The sequence below is a fragment of the Syngnathus leptorhynchus genome, chromosome 12 (assembly GCF_054491065.1).
Source record: "Syngnathus leptorhynchus isolate UIUO chromosome 12, UIUO_Slep, whole genome shotgun sequence".
In the NCBI taxonomy this organism is placed as follows: Eukaryota; Metazoa; Chordata; class Actinopteri; order Syngnathiformes; family Syngnathidae; genus Syngnathus; species Syngnathus leptorhynchus.
In genome coordinates, this window is record NC_141206.1 from 9,827,540 (window position 1) to 9,839,459 (window position 11,920).

Here is an 11,920-nt window from a genome sequence, read left to right on the forward strand (position 1 = left end):
CGGAGGTGATTACAAGAAGCGGATGATGCGGAGCCCGTAGGCGTGTGTACGTGTGTGTGTGTACACATCGGGGGTGTTTTCATAACCCACCTGTCAGACGGGCCGAGGAAAGCATCGCCCGCCGCATTGTTTGGTTCAAGTCTCTCCAATCATCTGCGGAAGAGAGACATCTCGCAAGAAACACCCGGGCAGACAGGCGGGAACGCTGCAACACACAAAAACAATACACAACACGGAATAATGCATGTGGAACCCAATCATCGGAATTCAAATGATTTCAACGCCTGCCTGCCTGCCTGCCTGCCTGGCTCGCAACTCACCAACAGGACGGGAAGCATTCAAAAGCTTCGCATTAGGAAACGGCCCCTTGTTAATTAAGCCAGCGGGGTGCCGCTTTTCTTTTTTTTTTTTTTTTTGACGGGGGCTCCCGAGGCGGATCTCTCCGCTGACCTGGCCCAGCGGGGATAGGGACTGTGTGGCTTTGAGGTGGTATTGATAGGAGGGTGAGGGGGGGAGGGTGGTATGGGTGACGGGTACAAGGAGGGAGGGGGGGGGGGGCGCTGGCTTCATGCCGACAGCTAGGCCTGCCGCGTCTGCGCGCCCGCTTTGAAGTGTCACCTTGAGGGAAGAGCCGATGGCCGGGAAGCCGGGAGGGCGGGCGGGAGAGGAGTGGCTGGCACGCTTGGCATCGCCAGACACGCCGCTTTAATATTGCATGGCCTCCCGTCCATCTCTCCACACACTTAGGACATTCCTTCTGCTTGATTTAGTTTGAAAGTAAATCTTTGTTGTTGGAAGCGGGGGGGGGGGGGGGGGGGGGGTTGTCCACCCTCCCTCCAGCCCCGCCTCTCACCACGGAGCAGTTCAACACCTGTGCTGGTTTTGTGCCTGAACAAATGTCAAGTTGTGCAGTCAGAGGAAGTTGAGCAAGCTGCTGCATATTATGGCGGCTGACAGCGTCGCCTTGCGCCTGCCACATGGCCGCTTCGGCCCATGACAGGAAGGTTTTTCTCTCTTCACCTATCCAGGGACCGGACTTAGAAATTGTGGCTGATCCAAATGAGGTGAAAAATACCAATCATTTACTCTTGAAATAAAGTTGCAACAACCATAGACTGGCAAAATATTCATTTTCACAAAACCTGTTTCATGTTTGAAATTTAATAAAATATTTACATTGTCTTTTTTTTTTTATTATGTTGAGCAATGAAAAGTATTTTTTTTTCTCCCTGTGGTTCATTGCAAACATTAGTGGGAGTCTATTGTGGTTTCAAGTCAACCCTGCTACTGAGATAACACAAAAAGAAAAGAAAACTTTCAATTCACGTCGACTGGACTTAAAATTCCCTTTTCCGCTTTACATTGTGCCAATCTAACATGGCGGTTAGCTTGAGGGGGAGTTTATCTTTACAGTCTGCTGAAATGTGGAAACAGCATTTAAAGGGAAGAAGAAAACAAAACAAAAAAACAATCACGCTGCTGCTGCATCCGCTTGAACAAGCGGCCCAGTTCACAAATAGCAGTTTTAACTCCCTGATTAGCACTGACATCTTCAGCCTTTCATCTTTTCCTCCATCTTGTTTTTTTAATCACATTAACCCAAACGGGCATCCTTTAATGGCCTCTCTTTTTTTTTTATTCTTTTTTTTTTTTTTTTTTTCAAAAAGCTGAAAGAGGAGAGATAATTAAAATAATTAAACCGCAGGGAACGGACTGTGCACGCTCGTCTCTCCAGCTTGTGTCTTTTCTTCTCGCTTTAACTTTGAATTTTGCTTGGCTTGCTTACTCGAGAGAGAGGCACTCTCATCATCTTCACTTAAATGCATTCAGTTGACTCTCGGAGGTCCAATTGTTTTTGTAATTTTGTTTCTTTTTTTTCTTCTTCCCATCCTCAACCGCTCAACCCCTCCCTCCAATGCCGACCCGATCTTATAGGTTCAAGGCCGTCACATCAATAGGAAAAAAGAAGGGAGGTCGGTCAGACGATATTTCTAAACAGCATTTAGACGCTATTTTATTTTTCCCCTCTTCGTGTTTTGTACGAGCCTGAAGATTAAAAAATGGGAGAAAGTGTGTGTTTTGCTCCAATGATTATTTATTCATGAACTTTTAAGCTTTTAATGAGGACAAATGAAGCCGTTTTCCAGTGCGTCAGTATGTAGTATGCTTACCACAAATATTCCCGTTTAGCATTTTCTTTTTTGCGCCGGCTGCCCGTGAGGAATAAAAACAAACATTTCAATACGCAGCATGTTGGAGGAGATCACTTTAACTTGAGCTTGCATTTCACATACAACTTTAAATGAACTGATGATTTATTAATTGCCAGTAATACTTTTAATTAAAGCTAAATTAGGATCCTTTTAATGGTTGACCACAGCCATGAATGGTTAAAAAAAAAAAGTTCCAACAATGTCAAGAAACTTTGCTACTCAATGACCTCCTGATCCTAACAAAAAATATTCTGTCATATTAATTATTTAAGCTTATGTAACTAATTCCTAATCATGTGTAACTTCGACACAGCGAGGAAAAAAAAAAGTAGGTTACATCCAGACGCCTGATTTATATTTTGCAGCAAAGGTGTACATACAGAATATTCAATAATATAATCACACATCTTCAGACGAATTGAAAACTTTCCTTGCTGTCAAAAAGAATCGGATGAATTCTTGCATGAGGGTTTTACCAGCGACGCCCTCCGTGTAGCTCAGCCCCAACTTTACACAAGTTGGATGTCTTTTTCTACACCTCATATAAGCGTATTTTCATTTCATTCAGATCATTTTCACAGGGCTTCATTTCAAGTTGGCACTCACTAAAAAGGAAAAAAAATCCCTTTGCTGGCAGTACTTAAGATTTATATTTAAATTTTCATGGAATCTTTGAGAACAGTGAGGAGCAATTTCACATTTGCACTGACATCTAATTTCTCAAGTAGTGTCTGAAAGCACAAATTGCCACGGATTCCCTATGTGCCCAATTATCCTGCATCAATTTTCTTGACCTGGTGGAATGCTGGTAAATTAATCATAGCACTTTTTTGGACTCTCATAAAACACATATGCAGTCGTTTGATAAAGTAATCATACTTGGTTGTGCTCACAGAAAAAAAATTATTTATATTTCATCGCAATAGCAGAATGAGTGTACCAACGAGGCCTAATTGGGATTTGGGAGCTGGTTTAAAAAAATAATGATGATAATGAAGGAAATGGGGAAAGCGAGAGAAGGGAAAACACACAAACTAGATAACATTTTAAGATTGAATGTTTTAATTTGAATATAGTTTCTTTTTTTATCTTTCTTTTCTGACCTATAACTGGTGTTTTTTTGTACAATGAAGGGGTCAGAGGTACAATTACGGCCTATGAATAAAATTAATCATGTTGAATATTCGTTTTAGTATCAATGCAGATTTATATAATTATCAATAATTATGAGATCAACATCATCATACATATAATACTGAAATGGTCTAACCTGTTGAGCCGGTCAATCCTGTCCATGGTTATTGAAGCTACAGTGCCCTCTGCTGGACATAAAGAAAACAACAAGCGTTAACGTGGGAGGAGGACAGTGAAATAAAAAATGCCACTGGAAATTTCCTCTCGAAAAACAAATGGTCTGGTCTCTTCCAAATAAATGATTTTTGACATTTTAGACAATCTGCATTGTATATAATCTCTCCGCATTTTTTGTAAACACAGAACAGAGGTACGTCAAATCAAGTGCGATAAATCGTGATTATCTTAACGTACTGTCACGGTTGGTTCCTTGTCAAAAATGTCAACAAAACCTAGTAAAGCCGGTTAAACATTGTCTAATTTACCAATTGGGTGACCTATAAACTAGTATTTGCGAGTTTAGGGATTCAAACTCACCTCTGGCCTTCGTGAGGAATTTGTTTGTCCTTCATAAACACTTCCAAAGCCCCAAATGTCATTAAGACAAATTGTGGTTACGTGCCCTGTGATTGGCTGGACGTTTGGCCTTTAGCCAATGGATGGATGTCTTACTAAAATATTTTCCATTTCTTTATATGACAGAAAAGTGTAACAGGTGCATCTAAGGACAAAAAAAGACTTGAGTATTGTAGTGCAAAACATTGAAGACGACCTTTATTGTTCACAGTTAAACACAAGCCACTGCTTTAGGAACTTCCTGTTTTTTTGTTTTTTTTTTGCCATTGGAGAGTCCTGCTTTCTTCAGTTTGTGCAGATTGTACCTTCTATTTTCGCCTGCTGTATAGACTACGGTTGGCAATTCAAGTGGATGGTTGAACATGCTCGAGATAGCGCGGCAGAAGAACGTGACAGCAGATCCTGGTGGACAACAGGATTCAGAAAGAAGATTGTGCAGCAAAGTGAGAAGGGAGGAACAGAATGCACATTTTGTCACACTAAATATGAAGAATAGGATGGAGCAATGCTAAGCTTACCAAGCTGTTTATTGTGTCATCTCTAATCAAATTTGTGTGAGCATCCGTGATGAATGGATAAATAAAAGCGTAAAAACAGGTCCCGATGTGCTGCTGTTTGTTTAAAAAAAAAAAAAAAAAAAAGGCATAAATAGTCATTCATTTCCATACACTTTGCAAATTTTCGGCTCACATTTTGCTTATGTTTTCTCAAAGCATCATCGTCACAACGTTCAGTATCCCCTGCGCCGATATATCGTTTTGTTCACTAGTCTTGTGGATGAATTGATTTAAGAAAATAAAAAGGAGGCGGTGTTATCCTGTTGTCCACTCAGAGGAATGGAGCAAATAATACTGACTTTCAAAGAGTTGCTGACAAATTACTTTGACCCATTTGTAAATTCCTTTCAAACTTTAGCTTTTGGACTTGCCGGCTATGTGGCAAAGTTTCCTAACTGTGCTCATGATGCGTTTCATTGTAGTCCATGATCTTAAGCTGTTGCTGCCGGGGCCGCCCTGTCCCCACGGAGCCCCGCCCTATCTTCCTGCGGGGGCTTTCGTGAGCGGGGACCTGCTGTTTGGACTCCGAGGAAGTCTTGGCAGGTCGAGCGAGAGGAGCGGCCGGGCTCGGGGTCGGGGCGGGCGCGAGGCTGAGACGGGCGCCGGGACCCGGCGGCTCGGCGCACGGCTCGGCCTTCGACGGCTGCTCGTCCTCTTCCTCCTCCTCGCCGCATTGACTCTCGCTTTTGTTGCGAAAGAGCTCGCGCGCCCTCATGCCGAGGAAGCTCTTGGCACTGGGGTAGGAGCCCACGGTGAGGGGGGCGTCGGATGGCGTCAGCGTTGCCAGCGGGTTGGTGCGGGGGCAGGACAGGGGGAGGTCCGCCATTAGAGACGGGCCGCACTCCTTGCTGCCGTTGAGCGAGTTGGCGGTGCTCTTGGAAGATTTGCTGGCCTTGAGATGCCCTGCTAATAAAGTGCTGCCGTTGCCGCAGTGGGAGTCTCGTGGTGGTCGACCGTCCATCTCCTCATTGGTGCAAGTTTTACTTGGTCCATCGGGCACCAGGATGCTGCTGAGGAGGAAGCGGGATTTGAAATCATCCAAATAATTTCGATACATATATATAGCCGCACTGACAAACCTGGAATCGGCAGGCGCGTGTCGGTCAGCTTTGAGCCCCGGCGGCAAGCTGGCTGGAACTTCCATCTCGACTTTGCTGTACAGTTGCAGGATTTCGGTCTGCAGCAGTTGGGCGATTCTCTTCTGAGCCTGGTATCTGCTGTCGGAGGCCTGCAGCTCTGCCCTGGTGTAGAAAAAAATAATAATAATAATCAGAAGATGTGAAATAAAAGAAAATAGAAGCTACCCCTTTGCAAACTCACTTTGCTTGACATTTGACATCCTCGAGAAACTTCTTCTGTTCTGCAATGAGGTGTTCCTTCTTGGAGAGTAGCGTCTCAAGCTCGGCGGCTCTCTGGTGTGCTGCCTCCAGTTTCTGGCCCTGGACCAGCAGGTTCTGTCTCAGAGTCTCCACCTCCTTCCTGGAGGACACTTGCAGCATCTGGGCCTCATGGCTGCTAGGTCGCTGCACATGGAAGGAATTAGCGATCAATACCTTGTGAGTATTTTTTTTCATCGACCATCTTGGCAGCATACCTTGGTATTATCTGCGCCTGCGAACTTCAGTTCCTGCATGGAGAGTTTGTGTGCCTCCCCAAGGAGCAGTAGCTGTTTGTTCAGGAAGCTCATTTGCTGCTGGGTACCCTCACTGTTGCGTAACTGAAGGATGCACAACCCCCACAAAAAAAAAAAAAAAATCATATCAATCAATAACTGCTTCATGAAGCACATTTGAAGCTTCTTTTACCCCATAACTAATTTGGGCAAACTTTACAATGTTTACCTTGATGGTCATCTGTTTGAGCAGGTGTCCGGTGTGACAGACTTTGTTATTCGCCCCCTGAAGCTCCGCCTCTAATTCGCCCATCCTTTTCTGACACTCTTGTAACTTGCTCTGCAAACATGAAAAAAATGAATTCCAAAAAAAAAAATCACAATCGCAACGACGTCACGATGTACCTGCAGCTCCTGGTTCTTGGTGTAGTAGTCGTCCCGCCCCTGCTGCAGTTGTCGAATCTGAGTGTGCAAACGGGTCACCACCGTCTCGCGGTCGTCCCACAGCTGCCTGTAGCGTTGCTGCTCCACCTGCAGACTTTCCCTCAGGGATGAGATGTCCACACTCTGCAGGTTCAGCTGGTCCTTCTGCAGAGATGCAAAAAAAAGGGGCAGGTCGCGTTTCTTTTCCAAGACGGACGGCGGGGTGGCGCGCCAACCCACCATAGCGTTATTCTGCTCTTCCAGCGCGGTGGCGTTGATGATGCGCCGCAGGAGGCGCCTGTTGCGGACGGCGTGCTGTTCTCGCTTGTAGCGCTCGTAAAGCAGCTGGTTGTGCAGCAGGAGCAGCTGGCTCCGCAGCGTGTGGAGCTCGTCGGATGGAGCCGACCCTGAGGAGACGGTCGGGAAAACTAATTTAGTCGCCGTCTTACAACGAGTGAGTGAGCGGGAGAGTCGTTTACCTCCAAAGTGCGTCCAGTCAGCTGACTTACTCGGCAAAGGTAATCTGGAGGAGAAAGCAAAGTTGGTCTCTTCGTCTCGATACAAATCCCTCAAAGAAACAAAAAGTCTGACCTCTTGAGGACTTTATTGTGGGCGTCGCTCCCCTGCTGAACGAGGCGATCCAGCACCTCCAGTGGTGAAGCGGTCATAAGCCCCTCCTCCTCGCCGTCCTCCAGCCCCTCTTCCCGTCTGGAGAGCCTCTCCAGCGCCGCTTTGTGGACGGCCTCCGATGTCTTCTGATGGATGTAAAGCGAGGCCGCCCTGGGCAGAGCTAGGTCAAAGAACACCTCGTACGGCACCGGCGCCGGGGTCTTGCCGCAGGGGCTTGGCGAGAACATGGCAAACTTTCCCGCTTCCTCTTCGGGTGCCGAGGGGCTCCGGTGCAGGTGGTGATCGATAGGGGTGAAACCTGACAGGAAGGGCCAGGATTGATTGAGGCCGCCGGCTGAACTCCGGCTGTCTCCCCCTCCCTGTTCGCTTCCGACGTCACTGGCGCTCGTGTTGTTCTCCGCTTTGTCCGGCGTAGAAAGCGCGTGGGGTAGGTCCAGGATGGCCCCGCCCACTTGGCTGTTGGCGACGATCTTGTCTTGCGTCTGACAGCCGGTCAGAGTCTCGGTGGTGCGGTAGAAAGGGGAGTCGAATCCCCTCAAGCCTGAAAGCTCCTGCTTGTCCTCTGTGAGCTTGAGCAGCTCCTCAGTGATGGCCGCTAGAAAAGAGAAGGGGGGGGGGATTAGGAGCCTAACATCTGCTGCGACACATTCGGGGTTTGTGATCCTCCAAAAAAAATAATCAGACTCGGATGTCGTGGCGAAAAGCACAAATAATTGCTCACCCTCCTCTTTTTCTTTTTCCGTTCTCAGCTGAAGCTCCAACTCTTGTTTCTTCATGAAAACCGACAGCTCGGTCAACGTCATGGACACGCTGGCGGCGTCTGCGGCATCTAATCGGATGGATCGATCATGAAGAAACTTGGCAGCGTGCGAGTTTGCTAAACGGGAACACACCTCTGTTTGTCGCGCCGCTTTTCTCAGAATCTTTCACGGGTTCCTGTCTCACCAGTGCCGGTTTCCCACCGTCGCCATGTTTACGTTCCTGAAAAGTCACACGTGTCGTTTTTGAATACCGTATGGTCAAGTCTATTGATGTTTATGGCTTACTTTTCTGGGTGGACTGGAGTGGACCGTGTTGGCCGGTAGGGAGATGATGGGAAAGTCATCCGACAGGGTGGGGGGCGGTGATGAAGTGGCTGGAGTACTGGAGTCAGATGTTCCTTTCCCTCCTGATCCCAATAAAAAAAAAAAAAAACATCAGGAAAATTGTTTTCTTTCAAATCAAACTCAGACCAGGTATTTCAGTCACCAGAAGTGCAGTGGAAGCGGCTGGGAAGGTGTGAGGCACTGTGGGAGAGCTCAAAGTTGGGCGACATGCCCCTGGATGATGGGGGCGTGGCCATTCCACACAAAGAGGAGGGGCTCCACAGTGGGTCCTTCCCGCCATAGGAGGAGTTAGCTTCACAGGTGGAGTTCTGTTGAAAAAAAAAAAACATTTTTGTGAACAGCCCCCTGGTTGGCATCCAAATAAAAGAAGTCGGAAGTTCTTACCTGCCGTTTGGTGGTCTGTGGGCTACGGTTGTTGGACTGCGTCCCTGAGAGGGGGGGCAAGGACAGGGGCGGAGGCAGCGGCTGCCGTGGAGTGGAGAACGGAGTGGATGAAGAGCTTCCTGTTGTCGACAAGACAAAGCGTTCACAAAGTCTTTTTCAAATTTCTTATCAGAACTTGGAACAAACCATAGCTGCTGTAGAGGTCCGTGTAAGGGCTGGAAGTGCAGTCTTGTGGTCGCAGATGGACTTGAGGGTAGAAGTTCTCAGGCATGGTGGCATATCCTTCCTCACAGGAGGCCTCCTTCGGGTCCAGAGACACTTTGGCACATTCAATGACGATATCGTGGATTTCATACTTTTTCCACCTGAAGCCAAAAAAAACAAAAAATCCAAAATCAGGATTCCGTAGCAAAGAGTGGGACATGCCTGGAAAACTTACCTGGTGGGGTCAAGCTCATGATCCTTGGTTCCTGTCACCAGTTCAGGGTGGATCCGGACGTGTTCAAGCATTGGCTGAGTAAAAAGCAATTTTCATTCATATTAGAAATAAAAGGTCATAATAAATGTGTCCTTGTGGCTCACCTTGACCACTTCTTCAAATGTTTCCATGTTTTCCTTCATGCTATAGTGCGAGCGCAGGTAGGACACAAAGTTGCAAGGGTACATGCCGTACAGACGATGGAAGAGCGAATAGACGCTGGCATGGAGGTGGATCAAGTAAACTTCTGAAATGTGACCTGAATGAAAAAAAAAAAAAACAATGATAATCAAGAGCAACGTGGCAAGCAGAACCCATCCAGATTGAAATCTTAAAGCAGAACAGAACAACAAGCCGAAATGGATCTGTCACCTGGATTTTTGAGGTTCCAGGATGCCAGGCGGCCAAAAATGTCAAAGTACTCCCACAGGTGTTGTTTTCCCGCTTGAGGAATCATGGGAAGAAGCGTGATCAGCACCAGCACGCCAGTTATCAGCACCACCACATCCGTATCAGTCTGCCAAAGGGAATCAGATTTTTATTTTATTTTTTAAATCGCCTCTGACTTCCACGCTGAGAAAAGTCTACCTTTAGGCATTTGAGCAGCGAAAGCAGAAGAGGGTATCGGGCAATCTTGTGAATCCAGGACGGCTGCTTGCGGATGACGTGGCCGAGCATGGTGAGGGTGGGCAGCCGACACGCCTGTTTGGTCATGCACTCGTTCATCTTGTCCAGAAGGTGCTGTGAGGGCCAAGTAGGAAGCCATCAAATGAAGTGGCGCAAATGAATAGTCCACGTTTGTCACCTTGTCGTGTGGCTCTCGGACTGCGCAGAGGATATGCATGGCCTCTGAGGAGTTGGTTTCTAAAAAGTAGTCCACCAGCCCGTTGAGCAGCACAGACCCTCGTTCTGCAAATGGAAGACGCATTTTCACACACACACATACGTACAAGCAGATAAATTTAAAAAGTAAATAAGTGATGATACCGGTGCTGAGTTGCTCATTAATAAGGCCTCTGATCTCTTCTAGCTGGTGGAGGTCGGAGGTCTCCAAGAGCGGGAGGAGGTCCCCCGTGCTCGGCTGCTCCCTCGCCATGGTGGCAGTGTTCTTGGTGGAAGCAGAGTCCTTCTAACGTCCTTCCTCTTCCTCACTTCCTGCCTGGAGGACTCTCTTGGGGCCACCCACCAATTCAGTCTCCAGGCACCTCTGGATCCAAATCAATGACCATGAAGGCAATTTAGTCAAAAGAGGATTCGGGTTGTTTTCCTTCCCGAAATACGTTGACTACCAGCAAGCGGGTGTATCATGTATGAAAGGAAAGGAATCGACCGTCGTGGTCACTTTGAGGTGTGTCAGCAAGTAACCAGCAGAAACAGGTCAGTAGAAGCAACAACAGACGCCCTCGCCGTGATCTCGGACAGCTTGGGAATGCTCGGGAATACACAAAAGGTCCTTTATGCGGCACCGGCGCTTTCAGATAACATTTGGCCCCGTGCGAGCTGTAAGCAACAACCTTCCGAACAAACATCTCAGAAGGAGCACTGCTGTTTTGCTGTAACTTTGAATCAAATAAGTATATTCAAATGTAGCTTGTTACGAGACAGTGCGCTTATGTGGTATCTCAGTTTGAACACAAGAGGGCACTGTGTAAAAGGGGTACAAACAATAGGTAGCAGACAAGGGCAAAAGAAATTAAGACGAGCTGACAACAGGAGAGTTTTATGTCATTATATCACCTCAAGATGATTTAGTCGTTGACAAGAATGAGCACCGGTTTATTTTCGAAATACTGTGATAATACTGATAACCCGAATATATTTGGTCACCATATATGAGCACTCATACAGTTTCATTTCTCATTTGGATCCAGGAACACCTGACACGAGGACACCTAAAATATCACAGCAATGACGCAAGGCGAAAAATGCAACATCGGACTGAGGTGCAGCAAACAAGTCTTATAAATAGTGACGTTCATCTTGAGAGCAATGCATAAGGCTTTTTCTTATGTCCCAAATCGTGTACGCGTGTGTGCACTGACCACTGTCCGCTCCTGTTCTTGCTGCTGCTGCTGCTACTGCTGCTGCTGCTTGGCGTAAACAACTCGCAGAGAACAATGGCCAGGGTTGGGTTTACTTCATCCGATTATCCAAATATGTAGCTACCGTTACACCGCAAAGCGGACACAGCCTCAAACCCAACACCACACGGGGGGAAAGTTCCACGAAATGCTTGAATGAGCAACCTCTGGAGAAAATCCATCATCGCGGCTCTTTACAAAAACAAGTCGGTCTCACCGCCAAGAGCTAATGTTAGCTGGCAGCAGCGTCCCGGACTCGTTCGGAATTTAATGTTGCCTGTCAGACACAGGAAATGATTGGAAAGCGAGCCGTGCAATCACCCGTTCATAACGCATTGTGAATGCGTTGAGATTCTTTTTTGTAAAACGAGTCTGGATGAGAATAATCGATGCTGTTTACCTGTTAGAGTAGCTTCACTCCACAGGGCGCCGCCATCTTGAACACCTCACAGCCCATCCCACAACAATCGGCTTCCGCTGAAAGGCTGCGCGCAAACTAATCCCACAAGTTAGCGCCCTGAAATCTCCTCCGCTAAAACTGCCTAAATCATTCTCTATGAATCACTATGAATTAAATAGCTGAGTGTGGTAAATAATAGTCAAGGTGATTTTAATCTGGCCTGTATAGGAATGTTCACTCTTTTGCTAGCGCGTGATTGTTTGTCCCATAGGCTCGTTTGGCGGATGTCTGAAGTTTGTGTGATGCGGTTTCGCGTGACCCACATG

General features: G+C 47.0%; 1 protein-coding gene and 1 long non-coding RNA gene across 6 annotated transcripts in view; both read right to left on the reverse strand.

Moving 5' to 3' along the window:
• Nucleotides 1-3,981, reverse strand: part of LOC147048346 (uncharacterized) — a 52,936-nt gene extending 48,955 nt beyond the window's left edge. The window contains exons 1-3 of the long non-coding RNA XR_015067764.1: nucleotides 3,885-3,981; nucleotides 3,484-3,535; nucleotides 91-205 (exon numbers count right to left, since the gene is read on the reverse strand). This is a non-coding gene — a long non-coding RNA (uncharacterized LOC147048346). The remainder of the gene's footprint in view (nucleotides 1-90; nucleotides 206-3,483; nucleotides 3,536-3,884) is intronic.
• A 451-nt stretch (nucleotides 3,982-4,432) lies between these two features.
• On the reverse strand, nucleotides 4,433-11,874 carry tsc1b (TSC complex subunit 1b). Of its 5 annotated transcripts, none has more exons than XM_085926814.1 (22): nucleotides 11,595-11,874; nucleotides 10,101-10,320; nucleotides 9,919-10,022; nucleotides 9,702-9,854; nucleotides 9,486-9,630; nucleotides 9,218-9,372; nucleotides 9,075-9,148; nucleotides 8,822-9,000; nucleotides 8,636-8,754; nucleotides 8,394-8,559; nucleotides 8,192-8,313; nucleotides 8,039-8,126; nucleotides 7,867-7,974; nucleotides 7,107-7,740; nucleotides 6,995-7,038; nucleotides 6,756-6,922; nucleotides 6,498-6,680; nucleotides 6,322-6,432; nucleotides 6,075-6,197; nucleotides 5,801-6,003; nucleotides 5,560-5,721; nucleotides 4,433-5,487 (listed from the first exon to the last, which is right to left on the reverse strand). In XM_085926814.1, exons 2-22 carry the CDS (start codon nucleotides 10,207-10,209, stop codon nucleotides 4,872-4,874), a joined length of 3,765 nt encoding a protein of 1,254 aa, XP_085782940.1. In that variant the 5' UTR covers nucleotides 10,210-10,320; nucleotides 11,595-11,874; the 3' UTR covers nucleotides 4,433-4,871. The 5 variants fall into 5 exon arrangements, with proteins under 5 accessions (XP_085782940.1, XP_085782939.1, XP_085782935.1 ...); XM_085926813.1 differs by having other exon boundaries at nucleotides 4,433-5,490; XM_085926809.1 differs by having other exon boundaries at nucleotides 4,433-5,721.
• Between the last annotated feature and the right edge of the window lie 46 nt (nucleotides 11,875-11,920).

Bases quoted from the DNA above. Each gene is read 5' to 3' on its own strand.
- tsc1b (XM_085926809.1), bottom strand. From the start codon at position 10,209: ATGGCGAGGGAGCAGCCGAGCACGGGGGACCTCCTCCCGCTCTTGGAG. The intron at 9,001-9,074 runs GTAAGTTTTCCA...TTTTGGCTTCAG, and splicing joins CATGAGCTTGACCCCACCAG to GTGGAAAAAGTATGAAATCC. The intron at 8,755-8,821 runs GTTTGTTCCAAG...TGTCGACAACAG, and splicing joins GGACCTCTACAGCAGCTATG to GAAGCTCTTCATCCACTCCG.